We start from the raw sequence: 19,822 nt of genomic DNA on the forward strand, positions 1-19,822 counted from the left end.
TAAACTAGATGAATAAAGGGGCCTGGAGTATCGAGGGAATGCTAAAGATCTACAGAGCCTTTCACTTCAAGGTCATTGGTTCAAGCACACATCATTAAAGACAGAAAGTTAACATCTGACTGCTGCTTCATAATATACATGAAAAGAGTTAGTAGTGGTGTCAGTGGCGACAAGGAAAGGATACAACCAGTTTAATAACAAGAAAAGAGGTAGGACTAACGCAAAAAAGACGAATCAGGAGATACCGAATTTACCAGGCTCCTGTCTTCCCCTGCATGCAGGCCTAAGGGCTGTATTCATTCTTCAGCCTGTAAAGGTTAGAAAGGTTGTAGCCACCCTACTTGGTCTCATTTGATGTCATAAGCTTAATTAAGTTGAGTCGGAAAGGATCCAAGGAAAAATCAGGTGGAAGATGGTTTGATGATGAAGTAATAGTGAACCTGGTTTGATGCTGCTAGGGCACTGCACAACAGGCTCTTTGAAGAAAGCTGCAAAACTGATATCCTGACCACTTGTCATTACCTCAAGCATATAAATCACAAGCAGAAAACTGTTGGCCATGGTGCCCTCATGCCTGCTTCCAAGTGAGTAATTACAGCCTGCCAATGTTAATTCCCCAGTAAAGTTAATCGAATGAGGTACTCTCTTTCTTGATCGGTTGTGCAGCATTATTGTTGTTTAAGGCTTTTTTAAAGAAGTAGTTGCTTTTCATTGATGTGATCCCTTTATGTGAGACCTCTAAGAAGATTAGGTGTGTTTAGAGGAAGGAGTGTATGTAACAAGGAAGTGATTTTTATTAGTCATTTCATATTTAGTTGTCAAAATGAAGTAAATTACTTCTGTCTACTGTTGTAAAAAGTGCATTATTTTTCCCTTTTGTTCTATGAAACACTGAGATTTTAAAGGGTACTGTTCCATAGCTGTCTTTTCTTTTCCTTTGGTCTTGTTGTTGTCATTGTTTATTTTGAAATCTGGGCTGAGACTGGACCCAGGATGCCATTGTTCAATGTACATGGTTTTTAGTGAAATAAATTATTTCAAACATTGTAAAAGAGCCCTATGACTTCTCCTTTCCATAGTGGCTTTACTTATGAACATATACAAAAGTTAAAAAAAAAAAAAAAAAAAAAGCTTCACATAGGTAGCTACTTTATTAATAAGCTCTCTTAAAAACATTTTATGAGTAAGAAAGGAAATAAGGTGAGAAAGACTGGAGAAGGAGAAACTCAGCCTTCTAGACAAGGGGAGATACAAAGGAGTTTGCGGGAAAAATATAGAGATTTGCAACCCCGGCTTGGTTTGGTTTGTTTGTTTTGCTCTTTAGCCCTTGTTACTTGTATACTTAAAGTTTTTATACCTTTGGAAGAGGTTTTAGTCACAGGTTTTTTTATGGTTTTAATATGTGTATACTTTGAAAATATTTAGTTATATTTTATATTTAATGTGGGATTTTCGTTTTATTCTCAACACTTGTCTGGAGCAGAAAGCATTTTTTGAAGAACTCTTACCCATCCGAGCCATTGAATTAGTCTAATATAGCAGTTGTTAATTTATAGGTGGTTTCACTTAATTGTAACGGGGAAATGCCACTGGAAGATTTTGTAATAGAATTTTATGAACGAAATAGTGGTTTACTTGTAAATAAGTATGTGATGCTCAGTGAAAGGATCTCTGGAACTTGCCTGAATTTTTCATTCAATAACCTTAGCCCATGTTTGTTTCTATGAGGAAAGTGAAGTTCCAAGCATTTCATTGAAGAGGCTAGATGTCTCTTTGAGTTAATATGTCATAAAGTTCTTTGTAAAAAATATATTTCAACCTCTAGGTATTCACACATTGCAAGAGTATTATTTCTTTTCATAAAAGATTCCATCTAAATTCACATCATAACTTTATTTTTGGCAGTGACAGTTTTTAAAACCTAATCAGGGTTGAAAAAAGGAGGGAGTCAGAGGTCAAAAATTAGACATTTTTGCAGTAGTCCAGGGGGAAACATGCATAGTGTATGTCAGTGCTCTTCCTGAAAGAAAACATGGTAATTAATCTTTCACTTTGCACCTTGTTTTTTTCGCCTCCAAATTTGAATACAAAACTTTTTTGACATAAAAATCAATTAGGATTTAAAATTGTTGTCATCTCTGCAAGAAAATGACACAGACTTGAAGTAATTTTTAAAAAAATAATTCTTCAATCACAGGTTGTGGCAACCTGCAATATTTGGTTGGAGGATTTTTAGGGTTTGAAAGAAAAAAATGGATCCAACAGAACTTTTACATTGCAAAATATTAGTGCATCAGCTTTATTGGAAAAAGCAAAATTGTTCAAATGACCTCAGTAAAACAATTTGGACTACGATTCCCGGAATGCTCGTGAAGCTGACATGTCTGCATGTTCTTAAAAAGTCATAATCCATCATTCTGATGCTAGATCGATGGATTATGACTTTCTGATGTCAGATCTGTGAATTAAGGCTTTTTTGAGTACAGCCTGCTATCCAATTATTGCCCCTATTCATATATTATAAATCATTATTCCTTCACCAGGTAGTCAGCAGTTTCTATTTCCTAACGTTTCAGAGCCTTCTTTTTTTAGCCATTGTGGCAATCCCATTGAGCAATCAAAAACGGAGAGTGCTGACCTGAAAAATAAAGCTTCTATCACAGCAAATTGTTGAGGGAACAACGTTCATTTCTAATTCTTGTAGTTTCTGTTGAAATAAAGGGAATTAGATTAGATTGAAACAAATCTCATCCGCTTCCTGCACAAACAAGCAATATAATAAATTAGCACAAAAGTTGTTGGCATGTATTGACTTCATTTTTAAGCGCTCATGCCCGAGTTTCTTAAAAATGATGCTTTCTTCAGATAAGTTGATTTTTCTTCTTTTAATATGAAGACAGATTGGCTTCTGATTTAAAGCTGAAATTTGCCAGTGTGCTACCTTAAGTGATTGTGTCTATTAGGTGCTGTTAAACTGAAGTTCCTTTGAATGAATTATTTAGAGTAATAAACTTACTTCTAATGCAATGGAGTATATGATAAAAGTAGAAAATGCTTTACTGTAACCAGTTTTGGTGTGTCAAATCAAAATGCATCTTAAACAACTTTATTAAAAGATATTCAGAAAAAGAAGAGCTTTTTTAGGACCTATCGTGCATCCAGAGAAGTCATTAAATGAAATGTAATCATGCTGTGTTGGAGAGTTATCTCAACAGATTTCTCAAGCTAAGGAAATTTAGGTCTAGTCCATATGTGGATGGAAAAAATCAATAGCATGATCTTCTTGTTGTTTTTTATTTCATTTTTCTGTGCTGATGGTTCTTCATTAGGATGCAGTTTTCACACTAGATGGCTGTGCATAAAATATGTCCAGTCAGTACATTACTAGTGGAGTTGTTGTCAAAAAGGATGGTAATCGATGAAAGGGAGGGTGGTATAATGAATGTGGTAGAATTTGTCTTTTAATAACTATTTGTTCTAGTCCTGTGTCTGTTGTGAGAGAGCTGTCACAGCACTGCCTTGTGCCTCAGTTTCTCCTTTAGTTGAGCAGCCACATGGATTCTAAAATCTGTGTCCCAAGGACTGTTTCTGTGGCACTTTTCTGAAAAACAGATTTGCATATCTCGTGTTACCCCTGTTGCTATTCAGTCAAGGATGTTATCTGAAACTGCATGAGAGAGTTCACGTAGTATTTTGCATGTCCTGTCATTGAGTAGTCAGGGGGGTAATGCTTTAATATGCTGTAGCTTAATTCTTCTTAAAGGAAGATATTGGTTTGGCATATTCATTGCATTTCTTATTGTTTATTTCAGGAGCTCTGGACGTTAATGGAATCCTTGCTCTCACCTTCCTTTTCCTGTTAACTCTTTCACATTTTCAAATTTTGACCGTAAGACTTCCAGGGTGCTGCAAAGTGTTAGAAAGAGCTGGTTTGTTGGGAGAGCACAGAAATAGAGTCTATGAATGCTTCTGGAGAAAACACGATTTCAAGGGCAAGTGCCAGCGCAGCCATGGAACCACCATTGGGGCTTCAGTGCCTTTCTTGCTTTAGATAGATTTCCAGCGTGACAGAGCTTTAGAGCCCAATTCTGCTGATGGGAAGTCTAGCGAAGCTCCTTCTGCCATCCGTGGAAGTAGGCTCCAACCCATTTTCAAATTTCCTGTACAACGCCGTTGCCCACTAGATGGAGACATAATATTTTCTACGTTAGTGGATATACAGATGGTAATCAAACCCACCAGCTGCTGCCTGCTCTTTCCGGGCACCTTGCCAATTTACTGGCAGTATGTTGACTGGGAAGCAGACAGTGACACACTTTGATCGAAAAGCTTGTATGATGATTTTTTTTGTTGTAATATTATTGTTTTTTTAAAAAATGATAAAAGAGATCAAGATGTGTATCTTGATCAAAGGGTACTGCTGTCTGCTTCCCCATCAGCAGCTTCTAATTTATAGAAATCAGATTGTGTGGAAAGCAATCAGCAAAGGTTTGAGGTCTTTCTTGTTCTCACTGCCAAGAGATGCTGACAAGTGAGAAAATTAAAATCAGAGAAGGTAGGGAGAGAACCAGTAAAACACTGGTTGAAATATAATTATTTAAAGTTCACAATTTTAATAATTTTAGGGCTGTAAAAAAATCCAGTTAAAGTGTTCAAATTGGCTATCGCTTGTATTATAACAGCACCTTAAGATCTTTCTCTGATGGAGGATGTTGCTTTGAGACTAATTTACCATTGAGAGACAAATATATCTGTTAAGTTACTTGTCATGGAGAAATAACCTGTCTCTGGTTTTGGGGCCAGGTTTTTCAAAGGTGTCTCCTATCAGCTCTATTTCTTCCACACGGAGCTGTGCATCCAGGCTGATTTATTAGAGTGTATACATGATATAATGAACACCTGCAAAGAACACTTAAACCAGTCAGTCCTATAAAAGTGAAGATAGTGTGTGCAGAGGGACTATCCTGAAAATCTGTCTATTATATTTGGGAAGGTCTTTTCTCTTCAGGGTCTCTAGTAGGGTCTTTTCTCTTTTCAGCTCTTGGTATCAATTCCTTCTTTAAAGCCATTTTTTGTTTGGGATATTTTAGTCCTTCTAGGCTTAAACAACAATTAGCAATTACATATATATATATGTGTGTGTGTGTGTGTGTGTGTGTGTGTATACGGATTGTGTCAGCTGGAGAAAGACTGTGTTTCAGTGCATAGGTGAATATTTCTGGCCAGCATAAAAACACAAACCCAGTGGCAGTGGTGAGAGTTGCTTCACATTCTGCCGAATGTTAAAATCAAAATAAAGAGTCATATGACAGGAGGACCTAGGATATGTGACATTTTGTCTAGATGGAGCAAGGGATTATCAGAAGTAAATAGCCTGACATAGATAAGGAAGTGAATAGGGCCCATCTCCAGAAGTCTTTAGAGTGCCATCTTTGATATGATCTTCAGGTTATGAATCTATCGGAGAAGTAAGTTAAAATCTTGGTTTGGTGACAAGAGATACTGTTGAAGCCACACTAGACGTTCAGCTACTTCGTGCAGTCTGGCATTCTTGGCAGTTGGGGGCCAAAGGGGAGTTTGAGACTAGAATAATAAGTGTTACATTCAGCATTGCACTCTGCTGCCCGAGCGGTGAAGACGGACCTGTTCAGCCTCACTGCTTCCCCTCCACATGCGAGACATTCAACTCTGTGGTTAGCTACTTCCCATCGCCCCTGCTCTCTTCCTCTGCCCATTGACCCATGCTTTTCCCCTAGCTGCTAAGTCTTTCCTTCCACAGGACCAATCGAATTCCTGTGTCCCCATCCACCCTGCCTTCCTCACCATTGCCAGATGAGCTTTCCAGCCATTAGTGATTTTTCTACCCTCTCCTCAACTTCTTTGCTTGGCAATCCAGGTACATTTGATGTTCCTGATAGGTGTTTTCTTCTGAGAGTCATATTGAAAGACAGCAGCTTCAGAGTAGGCAATATCATGTTTCTGGGTATAGCTGTGCATTCTTAAAAGAAGGTGCTGCTGTTTGGCGTTTGCTCCCTATAGATAGTTATTGTGTTGCTATTTAGGAAAGCTGCCAGGGAAAAGGTGCTGCTAAAAGGAATAAATAGATATATCCCTTTGACATAATTGCTTCATTTTTTTCCATCAAAAGCTGACCATCACAGACACATTGTCTTTATCTCATCAGGCAAACTGTGTGCAAACTTTGTGATCACACTGTCTTTGCCTATTCTTGTAGAACAGAGTTTCTCAAAAAGACAAAACACAGGGGGAGGAGAGGAAAGCCTATAGTGTACAATTCAACCCAGTACCCTTCGTATTCACTTATTCTATAGCCAACTTGAGATTTTCACTTCAAAGTTTGAAGCGTTTACTCTCAATTCTGACTTGTGTTGAAATTCTGTATGATTGTGGAAACCTTCTTTGAACAAATGTCAGATTTTTGTTGTGTGTGATTACTTTTGTTGTGTGTGTGGTGATTTTCTAGAAGATGAAGTTAACTTGGAGTTTTTAAGGGATAAGGAGTTAAGTGAGTGTTGGCTTTTTTTTTTATTATTTGGGAAGAAATTATTTGGTAGAAATGCTTGTTTCTTCTCATTCTTTGTTTAAACAAATTTTGAAATATCCACGTTTGATTATACGATTTGTCATGAGCTTCTTAACAAGTCAAAGCAGAATGAGATTTATGCGCTTTTTCACCAGAAACCATTTCATGCCCCAACAGAAATGGAAATGACTCTTCTTCTCAGAAACCTTCCAAGTCAAAGTGGGAGGAAATAATCTGTAAGGAGATGTTGCCTTCTCAAAAACAACCTCACATCATCCAAGGTGTGGTTGGCTTTGGCAGTTTACCAAGAGGAAACTTATTAGATTTCAAATCACCCACCAAGCCAAGCTATGCTGAAACAAAGCTTTGTTTAACTCTTGCATTCAGTAGACTAACCCAGCCCTTGTCCACAACTGTATTTTTATTTAACGTGAATGACAGTATTATAAGATAGAGTTAAAACTAACTCCAGCATTCAAGCTGAGATGCAGTATGAACAGATTTACGCACATGTACTGTAATAAGGAAAGCCTGTTTACAATGGGATATGAAATTCAAGTGTGATATAAGGAAGTGGTGGTTTCTTTTTGCCTAACAGGCTATGGTTAGAATACTGCGGATTCAAATTATATAGAAACACAATTGTAAAGAAGTACCGATATCTTAGGCTTATGTGGGTTTTTGTGTGTACCAATCAAATATTCTGGTGCTAAAATAGACTAGTTTCACGTAGAGAAGCAACTGAAAACTGTAACTCTGAAATTTGAGAAAAAAATTGGCTTACTTCTGCATTCCCACATTGGAAAATGTATGTTAATAACTTAATTTTGATGATAAAAACATGAAAAATAAGTCCCTAAAATAGTGTCGAGTCAATTTTCTGATAAAGTAAATTTGTTTTCCCATTTGTGATTAAAATGACCTACAGTAAGATTTTTTTTTTTAACTAGGTGTTAATTAAAAATATGGAAATGGATTTAAAAAACATTGCAGTTCACAGTGGAAGAATTACCATAACTGATTTGTTCTCAGAGCCATGCCTGTTTTGAGATGTTTTTAAGATATCTAAGTTACTGGTTGTTTTTCTGCATGATTGTTTCCAAAGCAAAATGTGATTCCGATAAAAACAGTAATTGAATTTACAGTCCACAGGACAAATTGTTGTTTTAACAGAAACTTACACACTCAGGCAAAGACTTTACGTTTTAGGTCTAATAACAAAGAACACAAGCTCCCCATTTTTATGTGACCGTATATCCTGAAAAGTTTTCTTACATAGCATTTCTTTTTAAAAAAATCTATATTGTAGTTTTTAAATTGTGTGTGCAATTTTTTTTTCCTCTTAGCTCAGAATCAATATTCTTTAGGCTGTTTTTTTTTTTTTTTTTTTAATGCAACCTTTTAAATGTTAGAGCAGCTTTTTTCTGTAGCATCAGCTAGGGGTGAATCAATATAGACAAGCCTATTCACATCTAATGCACCTGATGACTGAGAGGAGTTTAGGGAGAGCTTGTTCCTTTGTCATTTGGTGGTGCGGGAATGTACAGAGCATGGGGCAGTTGTGTGAGGGGCTTGTCCGTGACCAGTCTTGCATGGAGAAAATGCTGGTTTCAGAGGAAAGGGATAGGAAGGGAAGGCTGTTCAAGAGTGGTGGCGGACAAAGGCAGGAGGTGGGACCTCTGTCCAGCTTGAGCCAGTGATTACACATTACTGTATCAACAGCAAAAGATTATTTTTCTGCTGTCAGACTTTCTCAGCAGGAGCTCCCAATCACTTCTTGAACCCTTTTTATTTCAAAAGTTTATTTTAAAGTTTTCCTAGTTTTTGGGGAATCTTCTTGGTGCCTGCCTTTCATGTACATTGTACTCATGTTTAGATAAAGCCTGAAGACTGTGCTTACTGAACTGAGAGAAATCTGGTGGGGTAACATGCAGCTTCCTAGACACACGCCTGCTCTAACTGGTGTGTACGCAGCATGAGACGTGACAGAGAGAGACATGCTGGAGATAGGCATGTCTACATTAGCATTTTTCAGCAGTCTTAAGGCTGACCTAAAGCCCTGTGGAACAGTAATAGTTGGTGAGACGTTGCTGCATCTCGGATGTAACACCTGGAAAAAACAGCCCAGGATAGTGCCAACAGCCCGTCTGAGTTTTACCGTAGGCGCTCAGGGCTGCAGGAGGAATGTGTGGTGCTGTTAATCCCTGCTGAGTTTCTGCAGTGGTCCTTTGGATAGAAAAGGGAATATTTCATGTTTCCCAGCACCAGGAAAACTGGGGAGCCTGAGTGAGGGACCCAGCTTTCCTAGGTTCCCCGTACTGTCAGTGGGAGAGGTGACAGGCTGTGCTTGCTGGGGTCCAGGGCAGCTATATTAAGCAATTGTTAGGTTCTTAATTTATCTTAGTTGCTCTGACTCCCTCAGAAGATGCAGTCTTCTTTGCACTTACTACAAGGAGGGATTTAGGGGGTTGACAAAGCCCCTAAAGCAGGTGTGATGAATACCACTCCCCTAAGCAATTTAATTCTTATAGGCCATTTTGTTGCCAAAGGTACAATTTGCTCTCATGCAAATTGATTTTCTGAGAGTATGAGACTGCAGCAAGTCTTTATAAAATGTATGAAGCCTCCTCCCAGAAAGAGGTACCAAAATGGACCCGGCCAAGTATGCTTTCACATTTTTATCATAACTTTTCAGCATTCATATCGGATCTTTCCTGATTAAATGATTTGGAAAAAGAGATGTACAACAAGAAAATGTAAAGCTCTGGCCTGATAAAGGTGGATGCAACCAAAATATTAGGCTGCCGGTTGTGCATTGGGTTCAACAGAACTTAACTTTCATGGCTTTCTATGTGATCACATGACTAATTAAAAAAAGCCTTACTTTTTTTAGTATTTGTAGGTCCAGCTAGGTGGTTACTGTGGGAAAGATTCTTGTGGTTTTTGCAGTTTTTTTAATGTCTTTAGATCCCTGTTGAGTATAACTGTACAGCCAGAATAGGAGCTGCCTGCTCTTTGCTTGTTTGACGGGTGCCCTTGAAGTGGAAAGGGGGGGCTGACACTTCGGAGAGTCCTGACATGCAGGAGTTGCACTTTCAGGTACTAAAAAAAAATCCTTCACCCTTCCTCAAAATCTGTATGCATTGGTTTTAAAAGGGTTTTGTTAACCTCAAGCATTTAAAATGGCGAGGTAGATCCCAAAAAATCATGAGACTTGCTTAAAAATAATTGTTGTTTGGTTCCTTTTGCTTGCAGTCTACTTTTTGAGCTTTCAAGATTTATGTTTTCAGTCTTTCCTCTGCAACCATAAGAGCTAGACACTAACTTTATTTTTAAATGAAAGCTGAGATTCTCTTGTAATCCCATAACTCTAGGAGATTTGGCAATGCTAAACACATTGTGAATTTAGAGTGACCATTCCAAGGTGAATCATTTAGTGATATGTCCTCAGCATGAAAGCCAACTGGGGATTTTTTTTTTTGGATGTCTCTTATTTTGTCTTTCTAAATAATCTGTGAATTGGCAGTAATAATTGGAAGCTTGGTAAAAGCAGAAGTAGATGACTGCAGCCCGGTAAAATCCGTATTATTTTTTTTCTGGTATGTTAGGATATTCTTACAGAATCTAGGTATTAAGGGCATTCTGCATTAAGATATCTCTAGAGAGGAAGGCTTTGGTTGTTTTTGTAGAAGCACCCTTTTCTACTCAGTCGAGCATTAAAATTGGCAGCAGTTCCTGGAGTAACAAGAAAATCCTGGTGGTTGCCCTCATATAGTTACTGAGAACAGTAAGAGGATATGTAAAAGCTTTAACTCCAAGGAAGAATATTTATAACTGCGACTGTGTGTTTCCTTACAATAATTTATGGGCAAAATGTAGGAAAGGAGGAACACAAGCTATAAATAATATTCCGTATGTAAACATAATGGCAGTAGCAAATTCTTTTTATTTAAAAATTAATATTGATGTTCATTAATATAAATTACCACATTTCAGATGACTCTGATGTCCTTGAGGCCAGATGTCACTGACTGATTTACAGCTTCCTGGGGGGGAGGAGTAGATCCTGTTTTGTCAATGTAGGCACCAAATTGCTTCAGATAGCTATTTTGGTCTAGATTAATTACTGATGTATTGTCAACAAAGTTGATTCACATCTCAGCTCAGAAACACGGAAAACTCTTGTTAAAACATATTAACTTGAATTCAGAAATGCAGGAAAAAGAGCATAAAGTATACCTTTGACTTACTGAACTTTTGTCTCATTTAAGGAATAGTGGTTTGAAAACTCCTGCCCAGGAACATGTACACAGAATTTCCATGTACATCATTAGCAACTGGGGAACATACGTCAGAGGCCAAGTTTAGTCCCTCATTGGTCTTAATTCTACTTTAAATATTAATACAAACATGTACAGTGAAGGCGTTCAGAAGGAAGCTCTATCATCTCAGTAACACTGCACAGATCACGTATCTGGATTAAGCTTTTGAGTGCTTCATAATATCCTGTGGTCCTGTGGACCTTACGTATAGCATTGCTGCAAAACAGGATGGCAAATGTATTTGTAGAGCTATCAGCAGCCTCCCAGAAACCTCTTCACCTGTAAGAACACTGGTGGGCGATGCCTCAGAAGGCAAGTAGGGTGGATTTGTTGTGTTTGCATATGCTGGCAGGTTAAAAGGTGGTGGTGGGGGGAAGGCAGGCTGGTTTGAGTCAGTGTGAGACAGTGCACCTCTGTCCATTAGTTATTCATTCAGATTCAACCACATGAAATACAGGCAGCTAACAAACCATATCTTCTAAATGCCTTTTATTCCAGCAACTGAAATTCAGCGCATTTGTAGGTGTGCAGCTGGGCATGCTTAGCATGAATGGCAAACTAATGTAAATCCTGTATTAAATATTTTGGTTCATAGTAAATCTTACATATGATCATATGTAAGAGAGAAGTCTGTGAAGGTCTCTGGTAGCATAAGGTCCTTTGGCATACAATTAGAAACTACACAGACGATATGAATATAGAGAATAACACACAGAACATCCTTTTTTAAATCCATCTGTCATTCGTATAAAATCAAATCCATATCCATTGAAAGGCCATTGAAAGGCTTTGAAAGATGTTACAAGGCTTTAGAAATGGTCTGTGCTGATCATGGGATATTTTTTCCAATCCTTATAAATAATTATTTTCCTACATTTGGTAAGATTAGCTACAGAGAATTTATGTTAAGACTCTCTGGAGAGGAGTACAGAATTTCAGATAATATTAAGCTGAAAAGGTGGTTTTAAAATGTTTCTATGATACAAAAGCCTTGTATCAAAGAGGCAAATGCACCACCCCCTCAGTCTCTTTTCTCATCTATGAAATAAGTAAGCATAAACTATAAATTCTAATTTTCAGCAAGTATGTTAGTAAATCCAAACTGACCTTGACCTTAGCTTTGCTAATTTCCAAACTGATATTTATTTCCCGAGTAGATTGTTTCCCTTCATACCACATACATAAATACTGCAAACCTTTCCAATGACTTGAATTAGAGTGTAAGTAAATAGCTGGTTTTAATCTACATAATATTTTGAGAGCAGACGTTCTGTGCTATGACTATTAAGATATACCCAGCAGCCATTTGTATAATACTAAAACCTCTTACATATATTATTAAAAGTAATGCTATCAGCCAGGGCTTGTTTTATGCCACAGAAACTTAAATAATAAAATACAGTGTGGATAAAATCTGCAATAATAATAACTTAAGCAAAATTAATTTAAGTAACAGATAACATCTGGGGGAAAATGTAACGGTATATTGGTAAGTTATGCAAAGCTAATTTTATAATAACTACCACATCTGTGGAACTCGTTTATTAGAACACTTTACCAATCTTCTTTCCTGCCATTATCCTGTTTTAGAAATTTTCCTGTATGCTATTTTATTGTCTTTGCTCTGCCTACATTTGTAAAAAGGTAATTTGCTAGCTCTCAACAAGAAGAGAATGTGGGTTTATGTACAGAACAACGTGACACTTTTTATATTTACCTCTCTTTAGGCACACTTCTATTAGAAAGAATTCCAGAGAAAAATTGTGGCATGGGGCAGTACATTGAGAACAGTGTTTGAACACCAGCTACAGTCCTCAGCTGGGACTGCGCCGAGGCCTGATCCAACTGGGGTGGGAAAGTAAGGGTGAGGCAGAATGATATTTCCTGCGTTAACCTCTGCTGACTGTTAGAGCAGCCTCTAGCCTGCTCTAATTTGTCCAGATTCAAGTGGCCTTCTGGCACCCCACCGCACCTAGGAATTATAAGAATATTGCATTTAACTTCTGCTCCCTCCAGTCTCTTTTGGAGCATCCTTTTATCTGCAGCTGACACTGATATGCCCTCTACATTTGTGAAACTGCCTTACAATTTCTTTATGTTTGAATTCTCATGGACCCGTTGGACCGCAATGTGCAGGAAAATATTGCCAATTAATTTTAAGGCATTATCATCTTGCCAAACTGTTTCTCACATTTCGATAGTTACACTGATTCAAGAGGACACTTTGCGTAATACATCTTTGTCATAGTGAATAATGCTCACATAATGACAAATCTTCAGGAATTAAAAAAAGGAGGATGAATTTTTTAATGTAGGTCAGTGGAAGTAATTCACCATAAATTTACTCAGACTTCAGAAACTAGCAACATTTTTTAAAGCCACTGTAACTGTATAAAACTTACTGTGTCTCCTTCTCTGCTTTCAAATAGATTTTACTACAGAGCCATTGGTGCTATTAAACATGAGGTTTTGTTCAAAGGAAATACAAAGACTTAATTGTATTTTTTTAAAGGAAAGTATTGCATCAGAAGGATTAATTTAAATACGTTTGTTGGCTTCGGGCCCTCACCACAATTCATTCATTCTAATTTTCCCCTGGACTTGTTAAGGACACAATGTATAGGAAGGAGCAATGCAGAATGGCATTTTTAGGTCACTATATTTTGGCTGTAAACTGTAGTGCTGCTTATAAACTTATTATTACTCAACAAAATACTTCATATTCTACATTGAAGTTTCACAGTCTTTTAAAAAAACTTTTGGCTGAATGTTGAGACTATTATGGCTCATTAAAGAGACTGGTTCTGCTGTAATTTAGTTATTTCTTAATGATCCAAGGGTTATTATTAGACACGGAACAGATGAGTAAAGAATGGCTCTCTGTAAAAGGACGCAGTGAAGTAAAAATATTATTCTAAAACAGAACCTCTGAAAATCTTATCCATGCTACAAAACTGTATTTGAGCAGCCAGGAATTGATTTTAAAAACCCGTTCTAGTTTTTTACATTATTTCATTTTTTGAAATTTGGACTGGAGGGAATAAATGGAATAATGATTTAATCTAAATAAAGAAAATATTTTGAGTGAATAGTTAACTAACCAAAAAATGTTAAAGAAGCAGAAAGTAATTGTGAATTCTCATCCAATTCAGCTAATATTTTTTAATAAGAAAATATAAGGTAAGAAATCAGAGAAAATGGAAATATTTGCTAAATCAAAAGAACTCTAGTTAAAAAAAAAAGATAATTTGAAAACAAAGCTTCTTTTTACTTTAGAAAGAATAACATTTAGCTCAACTTAAGGCTTTTTCATTTTGATGCAAAAACTTAAACTTTCTGGCCATTCCTATTGTGAGTCTGTAGGCACTAGCACAGTGCTGTAAAATTTGAGTCACAACTGATACAGGAAAACGCTTCTATAAAATCTGGTTTTCTCCTCACTTAAGTTCTGGAAATCTTTCTGTCAGCCTTTTGGGTTCTTATAAACAGGGGCTAATACTGTCTAGCTTTTTTAGCAAGCTCACACATGACAGGGAATCTTGAAGATAATGACGGAGTCCAAACATAACTTCTGAAAAGCTTTTAGGACTACAACAGAGATTTTTAATGCAATAAAGTACAATGGCTAGGTCTCACTCTTTATTTTCAATTTTCGCTATCACTTTTGCAAAGGTATAGAACTTTTAATATTTTCAGTATGTTTAACTGTAGCAAGTAACTAAATAAACCAAATATCAGCCTAGCTATGATTTCAAAGGTATGAGGAAATTAATTTATGGAAGCTGCAATTACCCTGATGTGAATTAATGTAGTTGACTTACACCATCCAAGCAAAATTGTGTTTGTAATAGCTGACTCAGAACTGGAACGTCTGCCTGGTATTCTCGGTGAGCACTTGCCATTGTAGAGGCCCCAAACGTACAATTTTAGTATTATGCCCTGTTCCTTGCTCGTTCAAAAAGGCCTTTTGTCACCCTGTTTGGCATGTATGTCCTGTCATCTGATTTTTTAAAAAACAACACAAAACCTTGTCCCTTTAGAGGTCTCAGGGCCACCTTCTGCATCACTCGCGAGAGCCCGAGCAAGGACTAAGTGCTGCATCCAGCTACTCCGGGGGGCGAAAAGCCCTTTCCTTGTCAGAGCATTCCTGGAGCTGCAGTTCACACGCCAGCAGAATACCAGCGGGGTTCCCGTGTTCACAGGGAAGAGAAATGGGAGCAAGTTGATGAAGCAGCAAAATTTGGACCGTTAGCAGTTCTTAAATTATAGTCACATATTAAAATATTTTTCTTAGGGCCTTATTTGATGCAATGTCACTACAACTTTACTCAGTTGACTCCTTTGAAAGAATACCCTGGTGGTCAGCTGGGCCCTTTAATTCCAAAATGCAACAAGATCCCTGTTCAGAAGTGACAAATTTGCATTGGGAAGACTGTATGTTACCCAAGCTCTGTGTTTTCTAAACTTAATTATCCACATGAGTAAGAAGCTGTAGTGTTATGAAATTATGAAAATCATCTGTTTTTTCCAAGTATTATAAAGAGGGCCCCTTGAGATGCAGCTAGAAATTAAAGCTGATCTATAATCATTTGCAGTATGCTTTCCAGTTCTGAGCACCTGGATAGTAACAAAAAAGGTATTGTTTTTTGTTGTTTGCCAGCCATTTCATTTCCATTTTAAAAAAATCTGCAATAAACCTCTGAGCAATAATTAAACCTGAATTACTTTTTTTTTTTTTTTTTTTAATACTGCCAGTATGTGATTGAACTTGCCCAACCTGCAGTTCCCCACTTCCCTGCTCTGCTGGAAGAAGGTATACCTTCGGATAGCTATTCGTCATTCATAATATCACCAACAGCTGCAGAGACAGAATCTAAGGTATAGAGTTTTGTTACTTTTTTTTTTTTTTAAAAGCTGTTTTTCCATGAGTCTCCTACCTCATTTATTCCCGTTGGAGCCCAGTCACTAATGATATTTATTCCCCAGAATATAGCATACATTCTCCTCTAAGACTGAATGAAGTTACTTTTAATGCATTAATTAGTCAGGAGAGGACATGTGAGTCAGCACCTCTGGGCTCTCTCCCCATGTGACTTCATAACCTCAGGATCTGCCTGGCCTGGGCAGTGAAAGAGAGACACTGACGGTCTCTGTCGGAGCAGGAGCTCTCAAAAGCAGGCTTCGTGTATTGTTGCATGTCTTTGGGCTGACGCTGTCTGGTCTTGTAGAGAGCAGGAGGATGTTCTAACTCACGTATTTCTTGTGGTTGGTTGCTGCTAGGGGTCTGATCAAGAGGGTTACCTGGAAGAGCCCTGTCCAGAGGTAGAGTCCTTCGAGGCAGATGCTGTGGCTGGTGTCACTGCTGAAGATCAGAAGTCAGCAGTGGGTGAAATCCCAAATGAAATTATTGGCAACCTTGAGGTACTATTACTAGAAAGCTATTCACTAATTCTGTCTATGGTTAATTAGCTAGCTCAGCCTTAGTGAATATAAACTGTATTCATGCTAAAGCTGGCAAAAAGCACATCCATATGCTGTAAAAATGTGAATTAGCCTCTATAAATAACTCCTAGTTTAGTCAGCTTACATGTGATAAGATAAAAAATATTCAGTAATATAACAACATATATCTTCAGCATTACTATGTGTTAAGAAACATGGGCCAAATCCTGCTCTCAGTGGTGTCAGTGATAAAATTCCTTTTCGGGGGTTCAGGATCAGCTGCTGTGATGGAGCATATGTAATGTGTGCCTAATATAAATTGTTAGATGCATCTATGTTACACATCCTTCGATCTGTGTAAGAAATAACACGTTTATGCCAATTCTAGACTTTGGTTGGTAAGTGCATAACTATACAAGAGTTGCCTTAATGGAACAGATCAGGCTTCAGTATGTGGTCTGCAGACTCTGAGGGGTCCATGAGTTCTTTCTATGGGGTTCATGAAAGGGAAGGAAGCTATTGTCAGTGGACTTAAATTTGTTGTAGGGTGATCTGCTTCTCTACAGGGAGGTCTATAAATTGAAACATGTGGAAAGCCAGCAGAGTAAATCATTGTTATTTTGTAAACTGCTCCCTCAAGCATATGAAATTATTGAAAGCAAACCAGCTAGAACTCAGTTCCAGCGAGGAACTGGTGGAATTTGGTCTTATTTGCAACAACCAGGTGGCATTAGGCACTTTAAACTTTTGATTCAGCACATTGGACATTGTTGACCAAGCAGCAATGTATTAAATATCTAATATTGTCTGAAAATAGTGTGATATTGATAAATTGCTTTACATGGATTATGTATGAATGGGGAATATGAATTGGAATAATGATGCCATCATTAGATCTACCTATTCGATTTCATATTCCATTTCAACATGTCTTTAGAAACAGGAGGGAACCTGGCCTATGTTGTCTTATTCCTGTCCCTACCTACAGAAAAAATGAAATGCCTGGTTTTCACTTGACCTTGATTTCATTAGCATCAGTCTAAGCTTTTTTTCTTTAAAAAAACTGCACAGATAAAAAAATGCCCTCTTTTTTTTTTCTTCTTTGGCAACTCTGGTTATATACACAGAAAATAATTTCCTTTTAGTTTTTAAAAGTCCACCACCAACGTATCACTTAATTTCTCGGTTTGTTGACCTCTGAGGTAATCTTATCATTAGATTTTTACCTGATACATGGTCAAACTCATACCATTTTGTTGTTGTGTGAACTGTGATTTCACAATCTGCATTATGTCTCCAGGGGACAGGAGGCACCTCTTGCTCTAGTTGAGTCTAAAAAATAACTTTTAGTCTGAAATCACAGTGCTGACACTCAGTGATCACAACAGCAGCCGTAGTGAGTATGGTGGCAGCTGATTTTCACTGAAGGTAGAATCAGAGAAAGAGGGATATAAAAACTGGAGAAGAAAAGGCAGCTGGGGTGGCTGGGAGAGGATTAGCCTGGAGGATCAGTGTTTCACAGCAAAGCAGCTAAGTATACATATAATGTAAAGGGATAGGGACGTATTTGTTGATACTTGAGGATGGATTGAATATGGTGAAGGTCATCTCTAAAGATACAAAGTTGAGACAGAAATTCCAGCTTTTTGATGCTAATCTGAGCTACTGAGAACTTTGAAAACCTTTTAGCTGTGGTTATCCATTGATAGGTTGCAGTATAGCACTAGTAGGGATTTCTAGGACTGACAAGCCAAAAAGTTCCTAAATGGCAAGTTACTGCAAGCTTTTCTGGGCCAAATCCATTCACTTTATCGAAATTACATGAAGTCCATTAGAATGTAACTCTAAGTTTTGTATCAGTTTATGTGGAATCTGTAAAAGACCTTTGAGCCTGTTCCCATTGTTTGAACAAAACTTTGCAACTCTTGGAAAGACTGTCATTGTACTCCTTCCATTTCTCATGTGTTTTTGCAGTGATGAATGCTGATATTGAGCAATATACATAAATTCCCCATAAACCCCCAGTATTTGTGGCCTTTTTTCCAGTGATGCCACATTTCCAAATGCTATAGAATTAAAGACTGCTACGCATTATCACTGCCAAAGATTTCACTGAAATATGTCGCAACCCTTGGACCTTCCCCACAAATGTTACTTTGCAAATTAAACACTCAGTGTCTACAGCAGTCTGGATTTCCAGAATGAGATACACATTCATAATTGTGTTTGTAATTAAGAAAGACAAGCAACATCACAGAAATATGGTTTTTTTATTGTTCATTTTCAGTAATGCTTTCTAATTCCAGCAGTGTTTCAATAAAATGTATTACACTAGAGAACAAACATCTGCAGCAAAGGAAAACAGTGGCAACAACCAAATCCCAAAGCAATTTTTCTGATTTGGTGTTTATTGGTAAAGGCTGTGTGCGAATACAGGCAAATTAGCCTATCTCCCAAGACAAGGTTACATGAGAAATGGCTGTCCCAGATCACTTCCTGTTCATGGCAGCCATACCATACATCAGGATTGTGCACAGTAATATGATAAAGTGTTATCATGTACGTACAGGCTGAAACACCGTTATGTCTGCAAAACAGGAAGGTGTGTAGGATAATGTCTGCCTTACTACACTACAGTGTGTCAAAACCACAAAGACAATGTGCAGCCTAAGATAGCTCCATCATAACCACTTTTTTCTTCTGATTTGCTTTACAGGCAGAGATAAATGAAAAGCTGCAAATGCAAGAAGCAGCTTATACTTTGAGAACAGAAAAATTAAAAAGTCCTAAATAGCCAGATAAGAAAGGTGATGTTGAATTTTACAGAAATTGGACAGTAGGGGATGGCGCGCACAGAAGACTGGCTCCCTGCCTGAACGTAATTATTTTTGTATAAAGGAAAATGGTTCTGTTAACATTTGCCTCGAAATAGTTCATCCCAGTTCCTCAAACTTACTGTGTTCTGCCAGCGTTGTTATTTAGTTTAGACTTAAGTAGAAGATTATAAACAGGATATGTAATTAAAGCATGTTGAAGTTCCGTTTATTTCTGAATAAAAATGCTGATTTAAAAAAAAAAAAAAAAGGTATAGTTTCTTTCTCTGTCCTTTTTCCAGCTGTGTAATATGTAACAGTTTCTGCTTTACACCTATGGCTGTTTTCAGGAAATTTTGCTAGAAGGAGAATACATAGGGAGAAAATATCATTTTGAGGCACTGTAGATATAATAAGGAGAGAACTTAATTAACATGTAATTACACAGTTTTCACTGTAGTTATTTGCTAATAATATGTATGTTATTTTATTTTAAAATTGCTTCCTAAGCTTCAAAAAACAATTAATATCTTACACTTCTCTATTTCCGCCATATTAAAATTGCATAAATGAAGAGTTTGCACTTTTACCGTCTTCCCAAGAAGCGTTCCTTTTGATTTCAGTGGAGATTTTTCTGGAATGCATGTAACCTTTCATCTGAGAATGTTTCCATATTTTGTCAGACGTTATAGAAGCGTTTC

The 19,822-nt window shown here is 37.4% G+C and overlaps 1 protein-coding gene across 1 annotated transcript in view; it reads left to right on the top strand.

Moving 5' to 3' along the window:
• CABCOCO1 (ciliary associated calcium binding coiled-coil 1) overlaps window positions 1-19,366 on the top strand; it is a 92,108-nt gene extending 72,742 nt beyond the window's left edge. Inside the window, exons 6-8 of the mRNA XM_075504135.1 lie at window positions 15,622-15,744; window positions 16,147-16,287; window positions 19,025-19,366. Coding sequence (XP_075360250.1) covers window positions 15,622-15,744; window positions 16,147-16,287; window positions 19,025-19,102 — 342 coding nt within the window. The 3' untranslated portion in view covers window positions 19,103-19,366. The remainder of the gene's footprint in view (window positions 1-15,621; window positions 15,745-16,146; window positions 16,288-19,024) is intronic.
• Window positions 19,367-19,822: the final 456 nt, after the last annotated feature.

This window comes from Mycteria americana, chromosome 6 (genome assembly GCF_035582795.1).
Source record: "Mycteria americana isolate JAX WOST 10 ecotype Jacksonville Zoo and Gardens chromosome 6, USCA_MyAme_1.0, whole genome shotgun sequence".
In the NCBI taxonomy this organism is placed as follows: Eukaryota; Metazoa; Chordata; class Aves; order Ciconiiformes; family Ciconiidae; genus Mycteria; species Mycteria americana.